This window comes from Mangifera indica, chromosome 8, assembly GCF_011075055.1.
Source record: "Mangifera indica cultivar Alphonso chromosome 8, CATAS_Mindica_2.1, whole genome shotgun sequence".
NCBI lineage: Eukaryota > Viridiplantae > Streptophyta > Magnoliopsida > Sapindales > Anacardiaceae > Mangifera > Mangifera indica.
This window is the reverse complement of record NC_058144.1, coordinates 17533948-17559426: the sequence shown is the minus strand read 5'-3', so window position 1 is coordinate 17559426 and position 25479 is coordinate 17533948. Positions and strand designations below refer to the sequence as shown.

At 32.8% G+C, this 25479-nt stretch overlaps 2 protein-coding genes across 4 annotated transcripts; one reads left to right on the top strand and one right to left on the bottom strand.

Annotated features, from left to right (window-relative positions):
* Positions 1–12972: 12972 nt before the first annotated feature.
* On the top strand, positions 12973–13605 carry LOC123224532 (calmodulin-like protein 3). Its single transcript, XM_044648247.1, has one exon. It carries the CDS (start codon positions 13135–13137, stop codon positions 13582–13584), a length of 450 nt encoding a protein of 149 aa, XP_044504182.1. The 5' UTR covers positions 12973–13134; the 3' UTR covers positions 13585–13605.
* Positions 13606–13830: 225 nt separating this feature from the next.
* Positions 13831–16111, bottom strand: LOC123222508 (protein FAR1-RELATED SEQUENCE 5-like). 3 transcript variants are annotated; one of them, XM_044645329.1, is made up of 4 exons: positions 16028–16073; positions 15328–15420; positions 14817–15247; positions 13831–14225 (listed from the first exon to the last, which is right to left on the bottom strand). In XM_044645329.1, the coding sequence occupies exons 2-4, from the start codon at positions 15332–15334 to the stop codon at positions 14004–14006; spliced, it is 660 nt and encodes a 219-aa protein (XP_044501264.1). In that variant the 5' UTR covers positions 15335–15420; positions 16028–16073; the 3' UTR covers positions 13831–14003. The 3 variants fall into 3 exon arrangements, with proteins under 3 accessions (XP_044501264.1, XP_044501263.1, XP_044501265.1); XM_044645328.1 differs by having other exon boundaries at positions 14817–15420; positions 16028–16111; XM_044645330.1 differs by having other exon boundaries at positions 14057–14235; positions 14817–15420; positions 16028–16111.
* Positions 16112–25479: the final 9368 nt, after the last annotated feature.

Here is a 25479-nt window from a genome sequence, read left to right as displayed (position 1 = left end):
TTTCTTTCTAGGAACTTTGATAGGCCCTCAAGAGAGGGTGACCTTTTCGTTCCTGTTACTTAGGCTCGATTGTAACCTCAGGAGATGTCCTATGGTACGATTTGTTTTCTTCTTCTTTTGTTTTGGCCTTTGGTCGATTATTTGTATAGAGTTCTGCTATTGTTGCTGCTTGGGTAACGATGAGCATAAGTTGTTTCCCAGTGTCATTTGGGGCGCCAGTTTCGTTCCTTTTTTCCTCTTTAATATATACTTAATTACCAAAAAAAAAAGAAAAGAGGCAGCATTAAAAATGACATTTATGGCCTGTGATTTCCAGTTTGACATTTCAAGTTCAATATTAGTCCATAACTTATTGGTTTAGGTTTTGTTAAACCATCTTTTGGGATGCTTCCAACCATTAACAACCGATGTCCAAACATTTTTTGTCAATAAACTTTAAAAAAGCTCTCATCCTTGCCTTCCAAAATGTATAGTTAGTTTTATCCAATATGGGTTGTGTTGTGGTTGAACCGCATTGTAGGAACATATCCATTTAGAAAGCAAGTTATGACAACAAAAATAAGGTAAAGTGTGAGATAGATAATATTAATATATATATATATATATAGAAAAGCCCACAGAACATTATAAACATTCACCCTTGTTCATGGTTTACTTAAAAAACATGTACACCACAAATTTTGTTCTGCATACGGGTGAAGAAGGAAACATTTTTCCGTTGCTTTCCTCCAACAACTTATTTCTGGAGGAAATTCATTCGGCAGCCAGTTCCTCCTGGCCTACCTGGATTGAACAGGAATTACCATGTGATATTGGAAGACAATCCAATCTTTTCTTTGCATATGAAAATTATCATTCGTACATTGGTAGTGAAGGAGCTTTGAATTTGATTGGGTCTTCTAAACCAAATAGATGTATTTTGAGTGAAAAATACTAATGTAAATCTATCTTTTTATGGTGAGCTTCACTCATCCCATATCCTCAAATTGTAAGCTGCATTTTAGTTTAAATAAATTATATCATGCAGCTCAAATGTGCTTCATTTTAGCCGCATTGCGTTTATAGTAGGCAACCGCCCTGTCCCATCAGCCTTTATTCTTTCTCCTTTGTTATGGTTAAAACCCAAATAAAATATTCCAAATCTCCAGCAGTAAAAAGCAACAACATCCATCTACTGCAACAATTTTCACAATTTGTATCAATGCATCAACGTTTGTTTTTCTTTCATTATATTGCTTAATATCAAGATATACCAACAAGAGCAAAGAAGGATCCATCATGGCACAGCGGCTTGTAGTCTTTGAAGTTATTTCATTTACTTGCTGTCTCTTAACTAGCCTAGCCATGAACCTCAAGGTATGAACCCTAAGAAGAAGAAGAAGAAGAAAATGCATTTCAACACAGGCTAAAAATCTTTCTATTGTTTAGTGATCACTTATGTAGTTATTTTTCTATGATTTCAGCCAGGAACTTGCAGCTGCAAGAAATCAACACAGGCTAAAAATCTCACCAAGAAACGAGATGATCTTCGCTAACTTGCTTTCACACTGAAGATATTGAAGATGATACTAAGACAATAAATTTCTGCAGAAAAAACTCAGTTTAATTTTGGCAATAGGCATTACATTGTTAAGACTTTACTTGCAAAGCAGATTGTAATCAGTGTCATCTAATGTAAATGTACTTTAATCTTTACATCACTAAATCATACTGACTGGGTTCCAAGTTTATCCATCTCTTTAGATGGCGCTTTTAAGTGGTATTTTTAAAATCGAATTAGATCATTCAATTCGATTGATTGAACCATGAATTACTCTATAATCTAATATTGTTTTATAATTCAATTTAGTCTATATATAAATATTGACTTATTTTCAAATTTAGTAAATCTATTAAATCGAAGTAACTATTTGAAACTAACAATGTGTAATTGGTTTTTTGTTTGTCTATGTAATAAAATATTAATTATTTAATCAACATATTTGAAATTATATTTTATATTTAAAAAATATAATAAATATTTGATACTATTTAAAAATATATATTGGTTATTCAAGGTGCCACTACTCTTCGAGTTACATGGCCAAATGTCAAGTGAGGAAATAGCCGAAAAATGAGCCAGCGAAGTTACCTCTACAGGCAAGCCGACTTTTGAAGAAATTTATCATCAAATTCACTTGCACCGCCTTGCAATATAAATAGGATAGGTTGCCTTCACTTGTGAATCATTCTATCATCAAAATTTTCTCTTCTATATTTGAGAGTGATTGAGGAGTAATCCAACTCCCGTGTTTCTTTTGACTCAATAGAAATTTCTAATCCTGTAAACTCTCTGATCTAAAATTTTATTATATCTATTTTCCTAACAAGCATTCCATGTGAGTTAGATGATTCCAAAGTCAATTTAAAACAATTTTTAGTAATTATTTGACAACACTACAATCAACAAGTAATCTACACAGACATTTATAGAAGTGCTTTATTCTTTACCCAAGGAAGACCTAATTGACAAGAAAATAGAAACTCATCAAATAGGGATAATAGCAAAACCCAAAAAAAAAAATAAACACCATTTAAACCTTTTTAGGCCAAAACAGTGAGGAATTACTTTTCTAAGCAAATCAAATACCGTTTACCAATTTTGCCCCTAGTGTTATAATCTAAAACAAAAGCAATGAAAATTTTCTTTTCTAAGCAAATGCAATCACTCACCGAAGATAGCAAATTGAAAACTCATAACTGGCAACTCCATTCTTGTAGTTCCAATGCCCGACAATCACATTACCCTTCCTTAATAGTTTATGAGGTAAGTTTGATCATTTCCTTGCCTTTTTAATGGTTATCCAAAATGGGTTTATTTGATTTTTGGAGTTCATCTAGTAACCCCTAATTTGGTATGATATTGTTTTTGTTCACCTGTGTATGGTTAATGTGTTTGAATTTTGGATAAGGATCAGTTTTATGGTGATTTTAAAAACTGTCATTAATAGGTAACGACATATATACCTATATATGAAGAGTACAAGACTATGTATCGCGATTTTCAACAAAAAAATAAAAAGATCTCAAACGCATTTGGTTGGATTATTCGCACCATTTTCATAGAAGACCTCATAGAAAAAGATCTTTGAGTTCTTGAGGCCAAGGAACATGTAGATCTTTAAAGGTTAAGTCTTTGCTACATGAAGACTTGTTAAGCTTCCTCGAAAGAAAGGTAAGTTGGTGATCAACTTTCTATTTCTGTCCTCGAATTGCTAGTTGTGATAATGATACCTAATTAATTAGAATGGCTCAAATGAACTATGTTATTGTTGAATAATGTATGTTGATGATTTTATTTATATTGTATTATCGACAGACTTCATCATGACACAGTATCTATAAGTGGATTCTTGTGAATCATTGTTTGGGTATAATGACCACCTAATGATGAGAATAAAATTTGGTTAGACTTTTGTTGATGAGATTATTGTTGATTATTGATGATGGTTGTGATTAGGATTGGATTCGAACCGAGCTCGAGCTCGGCTCGAATGAGCCTAAAACGAGCTAACCCCAAACGAGCTTGAGTTACTCATCAAACTCGCAAACTAAAAATTTTAATATAAATGACATCGTTTTGACTAATATGTATTAAAATGACATCATTTTAATAATGAGTTAGTTAAAGCTCAAGCTTGAATCGAACTCGAGCTTACTTGCAGTGAGCTCGATGAGCTCGAGCTTGGCTACTACAAATCAAATCGAGCTTGATTCGGCTCGAATCCAACCCTAGTTGTAATTGTTATGAATTGGGAAATTAGTTAATGAATTGTATGTTACCTAGAGGACTAAGTAAGTTTTGCAATGCTTTTACATGATTTTCAAGATTGTTTTGTTGTGTATTTGAGAGGAGAAATATTATGGATACTTGGAAAGTTGTGGGGAATCAGTAAATTCATGTGTGATTTTTCGGTTGGTTGGGAAATATAAACGAATCTAAGTTCGTAACCTTTAAAAATCATGTTACATGTTCATGTATGTCTATATACATGACCGTGTATAATTAGGAAAATAGTTCCCATCTTAGGTTTCAACCATGGTGTGTTAATATAAGAATAAATACACACCCGTATGGTATGGGACACATAGTCATGTCTACCACACTGAATTGCATTAGCTCCTTGTGTGGTCGTATAGGTAGGATTCATACACCTTTTATATGGAAGAGATAACCTCATATACAATTAGGGATTTTTAAAAGAAGAAATAAAGAGTTAGTAATGCTTATGTATAACTCTAGTAATGACCATTTTACCCTTATGATGGATGAAAATGAGGAAAACCAACAATGAGGCCCTAAGGAAGGTAGTGTTGGATAAGGATTGTTATAGGTGTACTCGATTTTATGAAACACGACACAAACCTAGATTAGAGCGATTCTAAGTAATAATCAAATGTATAATCTTATTCTCACCACCAGTTGTGTGCAATGTAGTTATTTCAGTTACCAAGCTATATGCAGTGTGACTTATCACTAAGCTATATACAGTGTGACCTATTATTGAGTTATATGTAGTACGACCTACCACTGAGTTATATGCAGTGTGGTCTTGCCACTTAGCTTTGTGTAGAGTGGCTATGAAAGCTTCAAGGCTATTCAGTGTGATTTCAATCGACATGTATACAGGGTATACCATATATATGCATCTAAGATGTCATGTGCTTTCACCAGACATCTGATACACTAATATATATTGTTTGGTATTGGTCATTAGGGATGACATAGAAATTTGAGTTTTGGGCCACAGGGTGTCAAGATATTTGGATGGGCATATGGGATATTATTGTAACATTTGGAATACCACAACTAAATAGGACACGAAATACCTTGATTTATAATATTAGTTTATTGTTATATGCACGGGACTCAGAGGTCACCTATTTACTATGTGTGTTTCACTTATTGTGTTCCTTTGTGATTTTACAAGTAAGATTGTTGAGTAGCAGGGCAGTAGCGAAGCTAGTAGGTTAGCTCAAAATGTTGCATGAGCAAAGGGCATTTTGGTCATTCACCTATGTGGACCATGTTTATTGTGTTTGCATTGGACTCGTTTTTGTATTTGTTTTTACACTGGGTTTTCTTTTAGACACTGGATTTAAATAATATTTATAATGATTTCATTTTTATTAAGTACAATTTTGGGGATTGTGGGAATTTTAAATGAATACCGCACATTTATTTTATTGTTATAAATGTTTTGAGACGTTTTAAGGTAATAAGTCTCTTCGGGTACATATTCTAGATAAGGGTATATATTTGAAAAAGGGTGTTACAAGTGTTTTTTTGTCTATTCTTTCTTTTCTTCTTTTATATTGGATGTTGTCTCTTTATCTTTGGTTGAGTATTTAAGATGAGACTGTTTAGCTTCAAATTAGACTAGTTTCCCCTTCTTTATATCTCTAATTATTAATTAGATGTTGTCTCTTGTTTCGTCTTCCTAATTAGGTGTGCCTATGAACTTTAGATTTTGATCCTTAGATATTTGATATGTAACACCCTTCTTTTCTAGTTGGACCACTGGCTCCCACATGCCCTGTTACTTATCTTGTCTACATGTAAAACCAAAGACAAAGGAATGCGTAAGTGTGACAACATTCTCTAAGTAGGTGTAAACACAAATTAACTAAACTAGAGTTCCTAATTTGAACTAGATTTTCATATAGGTATGGTCTACTATTGTGTAAGGATTTTTCGGCCTTAGGCAGCAGAATAACAATTTAAAATTTCAATAAATTGTTATACCCAAACTAACACAATCATACCACAAAACCCTATTCTGGATCATCCTCGTAGTATAAATAATTCACAAACATGTTATAACACCCATAAGTTAATGAAATATACCTACGTAGGCAACTTCTTCGTCTTTCTCTAATTAAGAGAAGTCATGCTTTTAGAACCAAGCAGAAACAATGGAGACTTGATTATGCTCCAACCTTGCTAGTACCCAAGGACAACTTTGTGATGAAAGGGAAGGAAAGTCTCTTTGGTGGCTAGGGTTGTGTGTATATTAAGTGTATTTTTAATATGAGAGGCATACATATATATACACAATAGATTTGACAAGTTTGAGACTTGAACATGTCCTGAAAAACTTTTCCTTGCTCACTTGAAATACATAGGTGTCCTAAGTGGACACCGTTTGGGTGGGAATTGCCCCACCCATGCATGCACATACACAACTCACAAAAGTTACACTTTGGTCAATGCATTAATGTGTATTAATTCCCTTTAATTGTTTTCCCATGATTTTTGATAATCAACCCAAAATAATAGGAATATGGAATTAATTGATATATGATAAAATTCTATCATCATCCTAATTTTGAATTTCAAATTAAGAGATGTGGACTTAAGTTAATTAGACTCAATCCAGCCAACTCTCACATACACCCTAGCTACTCAAGATTATTACACTAAGGTCCTAAAGTACAATAAAATATACTTTGAGTCTATTGATATTTCCAAGGCTCTAAATTCTCCATTTAAAATCCAAACCAAATCCAATTTGGGCAATCCTCATGCCCCTAGAGTTTATTAGCTCCTTTTGTATATGACCTATAGGCTCACTACTAAGTCGATAGTATTTAGATTTGTGTCAGACTTTCGACTTGAAATCTATTAAAACAAAGATCAAGATTAGCCTCTAATAAGACATTATGATCATCTGACTGGTAGAGTTTAGCATGATACTTTCTTAACTTGTTAATGATACAGTTACTCATATAATTTGATCATTTCGTCATACAATATCCCTTAAAGGCTAATGTATAGATTAAGTGTCTCCCTTAGGGAATCTTGAATTACATAGATTGATTTCTCTTAATAATCGGATAATATTGAATCGAGTATCAACTCAATCCCACTATAGGTACAGATTTAATTAGTCATTAACATCCACTAATAGGCCCTAACTGTGATATCAGCTCCTGTGTTTGAGAGTGGTAAATCTTTTATTAATATATCTAGTAATCCTCTAGTCAAACAACATTAATCTGGTATCAAACCATATCGATCTTTATATAAAACGGTTTAGTGACTACAAGTTTAAGGAACACATGTACGTTCATTTAGTAAAAGACTATATTCCATAGATACTAAAGCAATTATCCATATAGAATCCTCTTAATGGATCCATCTAGTGAACATGTTTATAATATGCACTCATGTGTTATACTAAGTTGTCAATAAACAACTTTGGCATGTGGAACTGTCATCATCGTTTGATGAAGTCATTCAATACTATGATAAATATGTCACTATTACTTATGCCCTCGGTCATGGTAATATCATGGTCATAGATGTTTTAAAAACAGTCACTCATTATGCACATAGAGTACTCACGATTAGGCATCAAGCATTGATTCTCTCATCACTGTTCAACTATTCTTAAGATATTTATTTGAGCATATATTAATATGTTTTATGGACAAAGAATGTCATAATAAATTATAGACATGACTTTCATTAATAAACTTGTATCATCATGAAAATTGGCTCTAGGGCACTAACCTTAACATCTTGAATGTTTTTCGGTATCCCAGATGTTAAGGTAGTGTCCTATAGCTAATTGTTTATATTTTATGTAATCTTTGACATTTTAATTAATAAATATGACATTTCATTATCTTTTATTGTTTTACAAGTTAGATAATTGATCTAATCATGATGAGATGATTAGTGCATGACACCTGATAATGAATGAGAGCCCTATGAGCATATTTGATGACTATTTTTTAAAATGCTCATGGCTTTAATATCACTATGACCAAGGGCATGGGTAATAGTGATAGAATTATCATAGTGTTGAACAACTTATTGGATGATAGTGATAGTTCTCACGTGTTAAAGTTGTTTGTTGATAGCTTGGTGCAACACTAGGGTGCACGTTATAGACATGTTCATCAGACAAACTTTTCAAGAGTATTTTATATGGATGGTTGTTCTAGTATCTATGGAATATATCTTTTTAGTAACGGAGGTACATATGATCCTTAGATTTAAGGCCACTAGACAGTCATGTGTAAGGATTGATATAGTTTGACACCAACCAACTAGGTATGGATTCAAACCAAATCAAACCCAAATATAGGTTAGCTTGAGTTCAATTCAAACAATTTTAGAGATAGTTTGAGTTTAGCTCAAGTTCATCAAGCTAATATGAATGAAGGTTTAAATTTGACTCAAAAGAAAAATAAAAGATTCATAGCTTGATTCAAATTTGTAACTTGAATTTATGACTCAAGTTTGTAACTCGAACCATAACTCAAATTTAATGTTTAAATTTGTGGCTTGATTTTTTACTCGAGTTCACTAGAAATATTTAAAAAAAAAACTTTGATGTAAGATGCTTATGTGAACTGAGAGTATGAAAGAACTAAGAAAGTGATTTAGAGATACAAAGAGAAAATGGTTCTTAGATGACTGAGAACAAGAAAAGAAGCAATAGTCTTTGCTGTTGCAAGTCTTTCTCTTACATACTTTCTGTTAGCACGATTTTTTCTTTCATACTCTTTGCCTCTTTTGTTCCATACATTTTATAAATTTCTATACCAATTGAAATATTAAGAAACTTAGCAGTGTCAAATAAGACAAATAAGTGGTTCACTAAAAAAACATATTTAACTTAAAACGGGTATAAAAACTTGTCTAAAATATTTTTCTTCCACTAATCATGAACACTGCTAGCCATTTTTCATATTTGAAAGTTCAAACTTCTAGTACTTTTAATAGATTTTATATAAGTTATAAAATTACGAAATTTTTCAGAATTAAACTAAATATAATATGGCTTAAATAAAAAATGTTCAACTTAAAGATGATTTTAAAAACTCTCTAGAACTTGTTTCTTTCACAAGCCACCAACATTGCAAAATAAATAAATAAATAAGGTTTAACTTTCAATCCTATAATATTTTTAATAAAATATATATAACTTGTAAAATTATGAAAATTTTCAAAATAGAACTATGTATATTAATTTATATATAAAAAATGTTCAAATTGAAAATGACTTAGAAAACTCTATAAAAATAGTTTCTTTCAGAAATCACAAACACTACAAAAAGTTTTCCAAGTTTAACACTTTAAAATTCTAGCAAACTTTATGAAATTTTTATAACTTATAAAATTATGAAAAAATTATAAAAGGGTTAACAGTATTCTATGACATCTTAATTTTTTTTTTTTAAATTTTAACAATACTATAAAATAGTAATTTAAAATTCTAGCAAAGTTTTTGCCTTCTTTATTGCTAATAATCATAATCTCTCATTGTTTTTTAAGAGTGTAAGTTAAGATTGACTAAAAATTTTATCGTATGATATCAACGAGTATATAATTTTGTGACTCGTAATCCCCAAATATTGAAATATATCTTATCATAATTAAGATCTTAACCTTATCCTTACTATTCAAATCTTCTTCCAAATAGAAAATGAGGTAATTAAAATCCTTATCTCAAATCTTAATATTTAAAATATATCTATTCCCTTGGAATGGAAGTTGAGATAACTCTTATATTTAATATTAAAATTTTATCTCATCTGTTTCAAAATTTAAACTTATCCCATATCTTTAATATTCAAATTATATCACATCTTTAATCCTAATCCCAAACAACATTTATGATCTTTTAAAAAATGATACTAAGATGATAATAATAATAAGTAATAACAATAAAATATTGGATACTACAGAGATGATCAACCCTACTTACTAAGTTTTATATTCATCTCATTCCTTTGCATTTTACAAGTGACAGGATTAGAGTTGATAACGACGACAAGATAACAACTTAGTGATAGAGCAGTATGCAAGAGATAGACTCATAGGCATAGATAGTCACGATTATGATCTAACATGACTCTGATGGATTTGATTTATGTTCTAGTGCATAGACTATTGTTTTTGAGATATATTTATTATGTTTGGGGATTATTCTGTGGTTAATGGCTTATTATTTATTATTATTTATCAAAGACTGTGAGATGATATCTAGACATTTTTTAGATTTATGCATGCTTGAATTAAAAAGTACTAATTTTAAATCTAGATGACATTCATGTATATAGAGATTTTAGTAATACTTTACCTTGAAGGATAGGATATTCGAGGCAGGGTGTTACATTAATAAGTTAAGAAGTTAAATGTCAACATTCTATTAATCGTGTGGTCATGATGTTTTGCTAAAAACCAATCTTAGTCTTTGTCTGAATGGATGTCGGGTCGAAATCCTAACATGATACAATCACTACCCATCTAGCAGAGAGTATATATGTCACACACAAAAAAAGTTTATCAAACTTTGGAAGCATACGATTATCCAAATTAGATCTTATCTAAATTTTGAATAAAGGATTTTGAGACTTATAATGGTTTTTGGGCCCAAAAGTATATTTTATGGTAGTTAGGGACTAAAGTGAAATAATCCTAAAAGGTTAGGAATGCATGTCAGAAAATATAGGATTAGATTTATCTAAGCCTATCCCAAATTATCCCTTGCATTTGGTTGCATGGTGAATAAAGATGTCGTCTTATCCTTATCCATGTCTATGATTTTGGTGATTGTAAAAAATCATGGGATTGGGAATCAAGAGAGATCATCTGGTCCAACTGCAAGGACTGAGCAAGACAAGATGATAGTTAATGTTGTCATTTTATGTCTTTATGTTTTGATGTATTTGGATATTTTAGTTTCACGTATTAACTTGGTGTTGGTTTTTAATTTTCCTTGGGAATTGTAGTGTTTGGGTCATGACATCCTTTTAGCGTTTTAGCTCATATTTAATGAATCAAGGTTATGATATGAGGTTTATGATTTAATATTAGTGTAGGTATGTATGTAACAGTTGAGAAATTTAAGTGAATGCATGTTCTAATAATCAACGTAAATGACGCTTCCCTTTAGAGGGTAGTACTTTTAGAAGGGAGGTGTTACACTAAGTTCAATCACGAACTTGCACATTCATACAACTTCCTTTGCTACTTTTGAAGCAATAACATGTTTAGCTTCTATGGCAAAGTTAACTATATTGATTGTTTGAAAATTTTTTAACTAACAAATCCCTTATTAAAAATGAAAATGAAACCTGATTTAAAGTTTATATATCTACATCTAATAGAAAATCATATTTGAGTATCCCTAGTTTATCAATTATAAACCTCCATGACTTAATTAAATCCTTAGTCTTTCTCAAGTACTCAAGATTGTCTTCACTATTACCTAACGCTTTCATCTAGGTTGGATTGATATCTTCTTGTAGCACTTACAACATATGCAATATTAGGTTAGTACATAGCATAGCATACATTAGACTTAACATATGACTAAGGTATAAGGTATGTTATGCATCCATTTTGCTTTTGATCAATTTTAGGGCCTGTCTCTTTTGAAAGATGAACTTCATGACTGTAGGGTAAATGAACTCTTTTGGAGTACTGCATGTTGAACCATTTTAACATCTTTTCTATGTATATCATTTGAGATAAGCCTTTTGTCCTTTCTCTCTATCCCTATAGATGTGAATTCCTAGGATATATGTAGTTTTTCCAAAATCTTTCATTTAGAAAGTTCTTGACAACCGTGTTTTGACTTTTGTCATTATGTCAATGTCATTTCCCGTTATTAGTATATCATCCACATACAATATGAGAAAAACCATCACATTATCTTTCATATTTTTATACACAGCTCATCTGGATTCTTTATAGAATCAAGTGATTTGATTATTTCATAAAAACAAATGTTTCAGCTCCTAGAAGCCTATTTGAATCCATAAATTAATCTATGTAATTTTCTTACATTATGTTTTTCAACATTTGATACAAAACCTACAAATTGTTGAGGAACATCCATAAACTAAATTTCATAATTATAATTTTCTGATTTAGCCATCAGTATTATGATAGACTTTAATTATAACTACTAATGAAAAGGTATCCTCACAGTCCAATCCATTTTTTTTAGTATAACCATTTGCAACCATTTTAGCTTTATAAGTCTTCTACCTTTCTATCTAGATACATGGATTATAACTCAAACTACATTGTTTCTAACCATTTTCGAAAGTTGATATCGAATATCACTTTTTCATAACTTCTAAGATCATCTCCATAATCAACTTTTCCTATAATGAAAGATTCAAAATCCTTTTAGTGAGGAAATATATTTGTTTTTAGAGGATTTAGAAACTCTAGAAACTTTATGAAATAGAACTGTTGTATCAGCTTTTAAAGTTTCCTGAGTGGACACATCCATTTGAGCATTCTTGGTCAAAGGTTCTTCATAGTCCTCTTTGAGTTCAATTTTTCTGTTCTCAAGAAAGTGCACATTAGATTCTTTAATCAATAGGAAAGCAAAAACAATGCATAAACTATCTTTAGGATATTTTTTGAACTAAACTTTTTATTCCTTCGCCTAGAATGATCGTTTAATGCCTTATTTCTCATATACTATAACTTAAACACAGTATCACATGTTCCCCATTTAAATAAATTTACACTCAGTGAAGATTACTAAAATAATCTCGCTATGCACATATGAGTATTACACTGTGCTTTTGTAGGTAGAAGACGAGTGTTGTGGCTTCGAGAGAGATAGTGGTCCACTGAGGAGGAGAAGCATGAAAGGAATCTTTTGCGATGACAATTTTGTTTTGAGTTTATATTAAGCGGAGTTTTACATTAGACTTCCATATTGTAATAACTTCAAGTCATTATTGTTAAAACTATGTAGTTTCAAAGTCTCCGCGTGAAACTTTCAAGCTCGAAAATTACGTAATCAACAAAAGTACAACCACGAAAATGAAAAATTCCTCCAATCACATTTTAAGACACGCTGAACAAACAAACGCTAAAATTAGAAAACTCCTTTACATAAAACTTGATTAACCAATTATTCTGTATGTTGAACACCACTCAAAATTTTATCCAGCTTGTTAATTAGTTCATTCACTTATCTTTTTCAACCGTCTTCATTGCTGACAATCCAATTCCATCACCATCTCCTCTCCCTTTCTCTTCTATATAAAACACATCAAACTTTACTTCTCAGTCTTGTTTTTAATCAGCTCATATATATTAATTTTACCATGGACAGTACAGAAGTCCGCAGAGTTTTTCAAATGTTTGATAGGAATGGAGATGGGAAAATATCGAAGAAGGAGCTGAGAAAATGGTTAGAAAACTTGAGGATATTTATTCCGGATGGAGAATTGATACAAATGATGGATAAAATAGACGTGAATGGAGATGGGTTCGTGGACATTGATGAGTTCGGAGAATTGTATCAAACGATAATGAATGAGAAAGAGGAGGAGGAAGACGTGAAGGAAGCATTCAATGTGTTTGATCAGAATGGAGATGGGTTTATAACAATGAATGAACTGAGATCGGTTCTGGCTTCATTGGGGCTCCAACAAGGAAGAACCCTAGAAGATTGTAAGAGAATGATAGAAAAAGTGGATGTTGATGGAGATGGAATGGTGGATTTTGCTGAGTTTAAACAGATGATGAAAGGTGGCGGATTTGCTGCATTATGATTATATATTTAATTTATTTTCTTTCTTATTGGAAATAGAATTAATTGGTGAAGCTCTCTTATGTCATTTTATATTAATGATATATATATATATTCATTATTTTTCATATCCTTATTCATCGCAACCTATTTTATTAATTCATTCTTATTTATAATTATTATATTATCTTTCCTCCCACACTTTAGACATTGTGAAGAGGATGCTGCAAATGCAATGGAATCATTTATGGCATCACTCCTCCCATACTTCAGACAAAACAACATTTTTATTGCAAATGGAATGTTATATGATGCAATCAAACAAATAAGCATGAGAGGCCCCTAACACTCCTCACCTCAAGTAAACTAATCATCTATCCACCTAGAATTTGGACAACAAAATTATATAAATGTATCTACTTCTCTTAGCTAACAAGTGCTCTACACATATGGGCAATCTGAATCCTCCAGTTGATCTTCTTTAACTTCTCTTATCTTCTTCAATATATCTTCAACTCTGTCAGACATGTGATCTGTATGTTCCTCAACAAACTTCAACACCATGCATAACTGCTCCTGGTATGCTGCACACCGTCGTTTACATCTTTGTCTCTCATTGTTGAGTTCTATGGTCAATTCTTGTATTCTCTGCTCCTTCTCATCCTGTAAAACACTAAAATCATATAGGAGGCTATCTGGGTGAAACGAAAAATATGGTAAAAAGATGCAAACACTAAATGAGTTGAGATACTTTTAGTCCACTAGACAATGTGTCGATCTGAAAAAATAGGATAGGATATTATCATAATCCAACATTTATCTTTCATAGGTTGTAGTTATCAAAAATCACTCTAGCATTCTTTGGTTGTGAGACATTTTTGCGCTAAACCTTTAGATCCACAGTTACATTTTAACACCATAGGCTGAAGTCAAAGATCCACTATCGCATACTGAGGCAACCAAAGAGTAAGTCTGTTGATCTTGGGACTCAGAATTTTAAAAAGCTTAGTACTGGTAAAATGTGGTTGAGTGGAATTTCCTATCCTAGGATTCCTTAATTGGTAACAAATGATTCATATGGGAATCAATCATACATAAAATTTCTCACTAAGAAACTAGCAATCATTAAGATTTAACAGTGGCTCTTGACCCCCAATTTAAACATCACTAATCCAATCACAGGTCACATGTAACAAGCATGAAATTTCAAATATATTTTCATTCTATCAAGCTAAAAGACTAAAGAAAATTTACCTCACTAATCAAATTTTTTGTAGAACCTCGCAATGGTACTTTACTAGGAGACATCAGTGCATGATTGTGCTCTTTTATAAATTTGGTGACAACCCACTTATCTCCCTCTCTTAATGCTAGCCTTAACATTGCATGACAGCCTTCACGAGTTATAGGTGGTGGAGGAAGAACTCTGTCTTTCCGATAAATATATTTCTTTTCACGAAAACCTTCTTTAGAACAAACGAAATCTTGACCAATTACCATATTATTTATGCGTGAGCGACGATTATGATGGATCCGTACAGTAAAACCTGTGCGTCTGCCATAAGCAACATAAAATTTTCTAGCATCATCTCTTGACTTAAACTCCATACCAATATATGGTTCTACATCATCTCCTACTGAGGGTAAACTTTGGAAAGACTGCTCCAAGATCTTGTCAACTTCACCTGTACATAAGACAATATTTTTTGAAAGGTTGTTGTCATCAGCCAACTTATTCTCATCATACCTTTCAACTTGCAAATACCTTTCATTTTCGTCCAAATCAATAGCTTGACTAGCCGTGCTCTCCATTACACTAGCAAACTAACACTAGACAAGCTGTTCACCCATCGCAAATCTGCAAGCAGGATAGGAAAATCAAACAACCCCATTTTCTACTTTCAATCAAAAACACAAACACAAAAATTGCATTGAACCCATTAAATAAAATAGATAAACGGTACAATAAGCCGGAGCGTCAAGGAAAAAATCAGAGATTAAAAAAAAAAAGGCATTTTTAATACCCAATTGAATATTCTTACTTTTACCTAAAGCAAAGCTATCCTTTTTTAAAACACAATAAATTAAATTGAATATTCGTACTCATTGTTGTCTTATACTTAAAAAAAAAAACAAAATAAAATGTCCATAACCGAACTTACAAGATCCGGCTCATATAAATACAATAAAAAACAGCACTAATTGATGCACAAAATACAAAAATGAAGCAAACAAAGGCAACTAAGTTAATATTTAAAGCGAATTTGATATAGAAGAAACAGCTTAAACAGAGCAAGAAATGAAATTCAATGAAGATAAAGCAGCAGCAGAGGCCAAAATTTAAAACTTTGAATTGTTTATTATTATTATTATTATTATTATTTTTCTGCTCCTCTATTTTTGTAGGCAAACAAATATAAAACCCAGAAGAAAAGGGAGCTAAGATCAAGCGGTGATGAACTTACAGCGAGAAGCAGAAGTAGAAACCCTAAGCTTGAAGTGGCGTTGGCTTAGACATGAGCATGATGGAGGCGAGATGTACCCTATCACATCTATTTTATTTTCTAGGCTGCCTTTCCGGCCCAATATCTTATTGGGCTAAAAAATGGTTTTGGTCTCTAGGATTAAACTTAAAATTTTGGAAAATAATTTAAAAAATTTAAATTATATTCATGGTTTCATACCACACCATCTGAGAGGGAATTTGGGCAACATTTAAGTTCTCTGTTAATTTTTTTAGCAACCGACGATGGCAAAAGCGTTATTTTGCAACTTTCGAAGAGCTTCCGCACTCCTCAAACCCCTTTTATCTCTAAGGTACGCGCTCAATCATGTTTCTTTTTACAACTTTGAATATTGTTCCTACGCTTATACATGTTTTTTTTTTTTCATCTTTTTTCTTCGTTTCATCTCAGTTTCTGAAAGTCATAGTTCTTCCAGTTTCACCGCTCCTTTACTTCTCAATTAGGCCTCATTTTATCAAATAATTGTGGGTTTTAATTATTATGACTTTTCTACTAAGGGACTAATTTTTGTTTTAAAGGTTAAGTATCTATAGACAAAGAAAAAGAGTTAAAAGATTCCAATAATTAAAACCTGTCTAAATCATAAATTACAAAGACAGTAAAGAACTAAAGTAACATATCGCACTAAAAAACAAGTACCAATGATACAACTAATAAGATAGACTAGCTTTTCTTTTAAAAACTATAAAAAAATAGGCCAAAGATAAAATCAAGAGAAAACAAGTCAAACTAAAGGAAATGAAGACGAAAGCAAGCCAGGTAAGCCAACAATAGTCCTCCCAAAAGCAAGAGGCATCCCATAGACTAATTGGAAGCCAAAACTCTAAAATAGGCAGTAAGAGGGAAACAAAGACCTCTTGGAAAGGAGAGCACCCTGATGAAGACCTGGACAACGATCTACAGTGCTCGAGCCTTCTTCTCCACTTCACAGTCACTTAACTCTCTCTCCAGCCATTATACATAGCAAGCACAACACATTTCAAACAAGACACATAATAGTAAACACATACAGTAGAAATGAAATTCTAGTTGCATATATGTATTCAATGAGGTTTACAAAAGAGTTCATTACATGATAAAGATTACAAAATCACAACCTAGAGATTACAGTAGCAAAACCAGAACAAACTGCAAAAGATCAAAAGCATTCAGCTCCCAACAGGCTTTCGAGAGGCCTGTACTCTCCTTATCAACCTTCTCTACCAACTTCCTTCTTTTTCCTCCTTTTTCCTCTACTCCCTTTTCTACCCTCTCTCTTTCATTTGCCAACTGCCTCTCTTCCAATATTGTGTCACGTTGCTTTTCTTGTTCAGATTGACTTTGCCACAAAGTAATTGCTGACTGTTCTGCTTACTCTAATCCTCTGCTGCCACCTGTTTTAACTCTTGTTCCTTCCTTTCTTTTGCGTGTAGTGTACACGTGGGTTTTAACACACCCACGAGTGCAGACGAGGAAACCACTATAGGGCACACAGTTGACAGGCAAGCACAATGCGCAAGATAGAAAACAACAAATTGAGCTTCTAGAGCAGAAGGATAAAGGGAGTAGGGCTGCAGGCAACTTGGGAAAAGAGAACCACAAGACACAAAGGCTCTAAAGACGAGAGAGGAAGGCAACAAAAGCAGAAAACAACAACCAATTCAAGAGGAAGTCTACCAAGACCAAAAAATGCACCAGAAAGAACCAAAAGAACTTGGAAAAAAAAAAACACAGTTAAAGTGAGTAGGGCGCCTATTCTCCAAACAGAGGCAACATCACTAAGAGCCACCGAAAATGCAATTAGATAACTTCCACTTGAACTTAATTTGGTCATCATCTACCAGTTTCTTCGCCATGGACAGACTCGTAGCCCTCTCCTTGATGATGTTGGAGATTGCTTTCACAATAACGGCAGGCTCTCCAAAGACAAACTCAACCAAACTCAACCAAACTAAAAGTATATTATATTTCATATTCTAGATCATTCTTAAAATTCAATTCCAGATTTTGCTTGGTATTGAACATTGTAACTTTGCTGAAGTAGAACCAGATTATAAAGCATGTCATGCATTATAGGATGATGCCTTACCTATATTTTATGTCCAAAATCCGTTAATAATATATATTCATCAATATGTTGGGGAGCAAAGAGCTTCCTTGCATAACTTGAGAATCTTTTGAGAGCATGATTTTGTGGTTATCTACATCTTCTACTTGTTTGTATTTCATGGTTGCTTTCTATTTATTCTTCTTTTTCATGTATTTTGAGTAGCCTTACTTCTAGGAAAATGGTGTTGGTGGTTTTGTATTTTCTATTGATAGTTGTTCTATTTGTTTTTCAGTGTTTTTGTTTGTTTTTATAATATATTATCTTATCGTAGGCAAAAGTCAAGGAAGTTGATATGAAGCCAACCAATACTCATCAATCAAGCTCTAACACTGCGAGCTCCATCAACAACACCCAAACCCGTGGACCACACTCTTACCAATTGGCCCTTCACTTGTCATTAGGTCTAGACTACTCCATTGGGTACAATATGATTACTTGGGTCCAAACCTAGCAACCAAGCCCAATGAAGTTATCTACTTGTTTAATTATGCATTAGTTAATCATGTGTTAGTTTGATCTTGTACTTTATTTGAGTTAAGCTTTATTAGTAGTGTGTTAGCTCAACATGGGAAAGTTCAAAAGCAAGTCAAATAAACCATTAATGGAGGAGACAAAGAAGACAAATGGGCAGTTCAATGCTTCCCTTTTTGGCATAGACAAGGTTGACATTCCATGATGACTCTTTGTCCCTTACCTCTTTTAGAAGATCACATAAACTAAAATTTAGTTTGCTTGAGATTTGAAAATGTATTAGTTTATTGTTTAAATTGAATTCAAAGTGTATTAGTTTAATGTATTTTGAACATATATAAAGGTTTAAAAGCTTCATACAACTCCTTTAGACTCGTTAATGAAAACTTGTATTTTGTGCTTTGCTCAAAACTAATCTTTTTTCCTTTCTCTGTGGTTGGAGATTGATGGTGGAAATTCCCTTAGCCGGTGGTGTTCCTTTAAGCCTTAGGTTGTTTTTTGGTCACACATTATCATATTATAACACTTGTATTATTTGTTCTCTTATTTGGCTGAATTTGTCCTAGTATTTAATTGATTTTTTAAGTTTCAACTCGTCTTAAAAACCAAACTAAACATATAGTAAGACTCATAAGATAATTAAATAAAAACCTCGTTTATTAATTTTTAAAAATGACTAAAATACCCTTATTAAAAATATGTATTGGAAGCATACAGAAGGTGCCTCCAAACTGAAATAAAATTAAAATATAACTTAAAATTCATAATAAATGTAGGTAAATACATGAATAGTAATAAAAGCATGAAATTTGATAACAAAATAAAAAGACAGAAATGCCCTTGTTGTTTTATGCTCACGGATCGCCATTCGTCTTACAATCATAACGATCACCTGTGCATGCACATATGAAAGTAAGGGAGTGAGTGACAAAACACTTAATAAGTAGGAGACTCTACTACTAACTAAACTTGAATCCCCAAAATGCCTTTGATCTTGACCTGTATTAGCTTTGTCATTCAAAGTCAGCATTAAACCCCATAAGGATGATGATGGGTTTTATTTATCTTCTTTGTGCTTATATTGTACCCTAAAGAATGTCTAGACTACATATGTTAACTCTTGGATCAAACTATGTCTTGTTTGATCACTAAAGAGCCACTTCTTGAATTTTTATCTAGTGTGAGCATAACTTGCTTGGTGAAAGCATTATTATCTAGAAGTTGTAACTAAACTATATACTAGGCCAATTAGATTGGATCAAATGCAAGAATTTGACAACTTGACTGTGTGAGTTCTCTCTTTATTCTCTTACACTTAAACTTATTCATAACTAGGCTTTACTGTGGGTGATTACCCTATTGTGGGTACGGTGTCCTACTGTAGACAGTGTAAGGAATGTGTACTTACAGTGCCCCCTCATCACGATCTTATGATGTCTAGCATGAATGCAACTTAAGCCTTAACTAAACTCTGGCTCGTACTTGCTTCCGCCTTAAGCTTATTTCTTAGGCATATCGAGTACTAGTACGTAGCGAGATCTCTTTGTTAGCTTATGGGATAAGCCATAGATCCTTAGCCTAATTTTTTTTCTCTTTCCTTAATTCTTCCCTAAACACACAAATTTTTGCTTCTTGACACACAAAGGTGTGTCCCTTTATTTACTTGCACAAACCAACCTCCTCGTGTAGCTTTTTTCTTATACAAACGAGTGTGTGCCCTTTTAGCTAATCAATACACTTTTCTTTTTAAAACTCATCTCAACTGCATCACTTCACAAGGGTATTTTGGTCATTTCACTCTCATATATAGTCGTGCTAAAGCTACATATAGGAAATCCATATGTCTTAGTTGATTGTGAAGGATCGAATAGCCAAAGAGGAAGGTGAATTAGGCAATTTAAAACATTTTTTACCAAATTAGAGAATTAAAACAATTTATTCAAATCAATGAATGTTGCCTATTTTTAATTCAATTTATGAGAATAACAAAAAATATTTCAAATAATCAATACAATCAAAACAACATAATATAAAGTATGAGTTTAAGGGAAGAGAAAAGCAAACACACGATATATAGTGGTTCGGCTCAACCTGGCCTACGTCCACTCCTCCAAGCCTTCTCCCTTGGAGTATTCCACTAATCCTTGGTTGACCAAAAACTCAACCAAGCTTTTCTTCACAACAAAATAGCTTCCAAGGTACTTTAACCTTTACAAATGTTAAAGCTTAATCTCTCCAAGAGTGAACCTCACTCTGTTATAGTATGAATTTTAGTATGAATTCGAAGTATGATCTCTCTCAAAGAGTGTATATGAAATATTAAGCTTAGTACAACCCAACGCAAATGAAATTACAAAGTATATGAGCATGAGTTTTCATTAGAGAAGAGAATTTGCAAGTAAATAGCTCAAAACTAATTTGCTCTCAAAAATGTGAAAGTTCTTAGTGGCAAAAGTCATTTTCAAATGAATTTGGTTGGGCTTATAAAAGGGAAAATGAGGAAAGTTACCGTTGTGCACAAAGACTAGTCATTTTAATTTTCCAAAAAACATAAAATTTGATCGATCGGATATAATTTAGTCAATCAGATGTGACGTGACACTCTCGTGGTGCCTACGTGGCACTAGCCATTAGAAAGTTCAAACCAAAATTCGATTGACCAAATTTAATTCGGTCAACCAAATTTCTGAAAGCCAAAATGCATGGCTTCTGGATAATTTGGAAGGTGCCACGAAGAATTCGGCTAGTCAAATTCGGTCGACCAAAATTTATTACATTTTACCCCTTGAATTGTCAAAAATTACAATTTAACCCCTAAAACTTTAAAAAGTGACAATTTAACCCATTTTTGAAAATTCTTTCAAAACCAACTTTAGGATATGAAAATGTAGTTCACAAAACTTCAACATTTTAAATGAATTAATAAACTTTAGTGAAAAAATTGCATAACCCAATAAATTTGAAAAACAACATTTTAACCCAAAATGTGAAAGATATGAGAATAAGTTTTCAAGTGAGCTATCATATGCAAATAAATATTCTAATCAAAACAAATGTTCCAAATTACAAATATATCTACCTAAACTTGAGTTTTACTTCAAATCTTCAAGAATTTTTCACTTGAGTCTTGTCCTCATTTCATCTTGAAACTCCTTCAAGTGCACTAGATAAATTCTTGCAATATAAACTCATACTCAAGTAAAATTGTTAGTTAATATGCTTAGGGACATATTAGTTTGTTATCATCAAAATAACAGCATAATGACTCTTTAAGTCAACAATCTCCCCCTTTTTTATGATGACAAACACATATGCACTTCAAAGAATTTTATAAAATATATCAATAAATGTATTTCCTTAAAGTTAAGAAACACTTGATTTTTAAAAAAAATTTGCAAGAGTTCGCCTTAAAAAATCAAGTTTCCTCCCCCTGAATATATGCAAATAATAATATGTCCAACATTAATCTCATCAATCAAATATATCCTTATCAAGATATCCACAATATCCACAACATCAATAAAATAATGCATCATAATCAAATATATATCCTCATAATCTTCCATACCCATATCAAAGTATCCACAACGTCAATCGTCAATCAAACTTTTCTCCCCCTTTGTCATTATAAAAAAGAATAAGACAATGTATAAAAATGATAATCAAGGAGACAAAAGAAAACTAACATGTATAAATAATGTAACAACAAATGATCACCAAAATGTCCCAAACATAAGCATCAAGATAATGTCTAAATATAACCATAATCGTCTATAACCACATCAATGCATGAAGACAATGTCTAAATATGATCATCAAAATAAGAGTATATAAGGAAAATCCATACATAGCAAAAACATAATAAAAAAAAAAAACAGAGATAAACTAAGAAGGAGGCGGAGGAAAACGACGAATAAGCTCATCGATGCCACCTCTGAGCTCGGCTCGAAGATCGATAATGCTAGCACGAACAACAGCAAAATCAGAGTGAACCTCAACAGGAAGATCAACAAGCTCAATAGATAAAAGAGAGATAAGATCAACAGCTGAGGCAGTGGTCAGCTCAGCAGATGAACTTGCTCCAGTAGCCATATGAGATCTCTTGCCAGAAGGATGTGCTTGTAACTCGAATGAATCTCGGTCTTCATCTGCCTCAGTATCATCATCATCAGTATCAGTGTCATTAGTTGGAGCATCAGGTACTTGGGGCTCAACATCAATATTTACACGAAGAACATTAACAGCCTCACCTCCACTAGGTACTATCTCTGAAATGTGAAGCCATACATCATTATGCTGACGGAAGCCCATAGAATGAAGGTTTGAAGCAGTATATGGATCAGCAACTAGTTTGACATTCAACTCCTCAAGGAAGGAAACTTTTGCCTTCGAAAGAATCAATTTGATGATGGGTGCATAAGGTAAAATATGGGTGCGATGAGAGAAAGTAGAGACCATCAGATCAAAAATGACATGACAAAAGTCTATAGGAGACCCCTGGAGAAGATGTGAAAGGAGATAGAAGTCAACCGTGCTGACTTCATTAAAATGACTAGATCTCGGTGTAAGAGTATAGCCGATAATGTTATGAAGAAGACGAGCAGATGGAGTGAGATGTCTATAGGGCAGACGAGTAACTACATCATGGTCAGGATTGCTCGTCATAGCTCTAAGGGTATCAAGATATAATGGGTCAGTGAAATGCCACCCTCTAGGAGGAAGAAAAGGGCCATGAACAATAGGAAGACCCAAGGTGACACGAAGGCTAATAGTAGAGAAATGAATATCATGGCCTTGGACAAAAGAGGTGGCTTCGTTATGAAGCTGATCAAACTCTATGTTCGTATAAAATTCACGAACAAGGGTAGGATAAACATAACCACCTAAGGTGACAAAACTAGTCCATCTGAATCTATCAAAAAGAGTTCTAAGGTGGAATTGTCCTAACAAATTAAAATCAACTCGACGAGTTTTACACAAACCACGACGACTATAGCAATTAACATAAGTCGCAGCAGCTTGGGTGGAACGAAAACGAGTCTCATCAAAGGGAGCCTCTGAAGGCTCGACTTGATCGATAGGTGCTAAAGATCTAGTACGGATATTTCTAGATGACCTAGGGGTACGCCTAGAACTACTACGACGAGTGTTAACCGTAATTGCAAAATATGATAATATATGACGAAATCGAATAACTTATGCTAACAAATTATAAACTAAAAATTTTTTAAAAATAAAACAAAGAGCAAGAGAGGAAATACCATACAAAAACTCGATGAAATGTGACGAAATGGAATGCTATGTCAAATGTATGTACAAGGGCAGAATCATAATTTTGCACAAACAAACCCAAATTGGAAAACTAAGTGCACACCACAGTTAGAAATGATGATAGGATGACAGTGGTATATTCGAAAGTAAAAAGGGTCAACCGTAAGGGGTGTTTTTGTGAAGAAAACCGAAATGGGTATGGAATTTTGAGGTTTTTTATGTGAAGCCAATATGTAAAAATTGATGCTTGGAACTTGGAAGAATGGCGTTGGGAATGATGATTGTGTGGTCAATTTGTTGAAAAATCAACAAAATTTGGGGATTTTGGATGACAGTTAAAAAAGCTAGGGTTTAGGGTTTAATGAGATTTGGGAGGATTTAGGGCAAAATGTGATGTTTTTGGAAGGGGATTAAAACAAGTAGAAATGATGTGGGGAATTGATTGAGAGCCAAAATTTGGAGTTTAAAGTGGATTACGGTGAGTTTGGAGCAATTTGGTTGAGAGAAAAACGGAAAAGGTTGAAGGTTTTTGTAAAAAGAAAATGAAGTTTTTGCTCTGCCCTTATACGCCAGATTCGACCGATTCGATCGATCGAATTTTGAACAATTCGGTCGATCAAATTTTGCAATTCTACAGCTGAATTTGCAAAATCCTGGTCAATCATTTTAGGCATTTGATGATTTCAATTTGAACATAAATGAGTTCAAATGATTCAACTATGGACTACTGATTAAAAAAAATGTAATTTAATGCAAAATGTGATGAAAATTAAATCAAACACATTAAGAGGAAAAATGCAAAAATAATGGATACAAGAAGAAACATCAAACATGATCAAACATTAAAATGATGCAAAATGCTTATATTGACATTTTCAATTCATCCAAAACACCACAATCACAATAATATTTAAGTGCAAATGCTAATGTGGTAATTCCATGATCCTAAGCTCACCTCTAATTTTGCAAAAACGTTCTTCCCCAAGAGGTTTTGTGAAAATGTCCGCAAGTTGATTTTCGATGGATACAAAGTCAAGACAAATATCACCCTTTTGAACATGGTCTCGAATAAAATGATATCTAATTTCTATATGCTTGGTTCGAGAGTGTTGAATGAGATTTTTGGATAAGCTAATAGCACTTGTGTTGTCACACAAGATTGGATTTTTAGATAGGCTAACTCTATAATCCCTAAGGGTTTGTTGCATCCACAAGGTTTGGGCACAATAACTACTGGCGGCAATATATTCTGCTTCTGTGGTCAATAAAGCTACGGAGTTTTGTTTTCTTGAAAACCATGAAACTAATGCATGACCTAGAAAATGACAAGTACCACTAGTACTTTTTTTATTGACTTGGCGTATGGCAAAGTCGATATCCGAATAGCTCACTAGGTCAAAAGAAGTTTCTCTAGGATACCACAAGCCTAAAAATCTAGTGTTATGTAAATATTTGAAGATTCTTTTAAGGGCTTTTAAATGAGATTCCTTGGGACATGATTGAAATCGAGCACATAAGCACACACTAAACATAATATCAGGTCTACTAGCGGTTAAATATA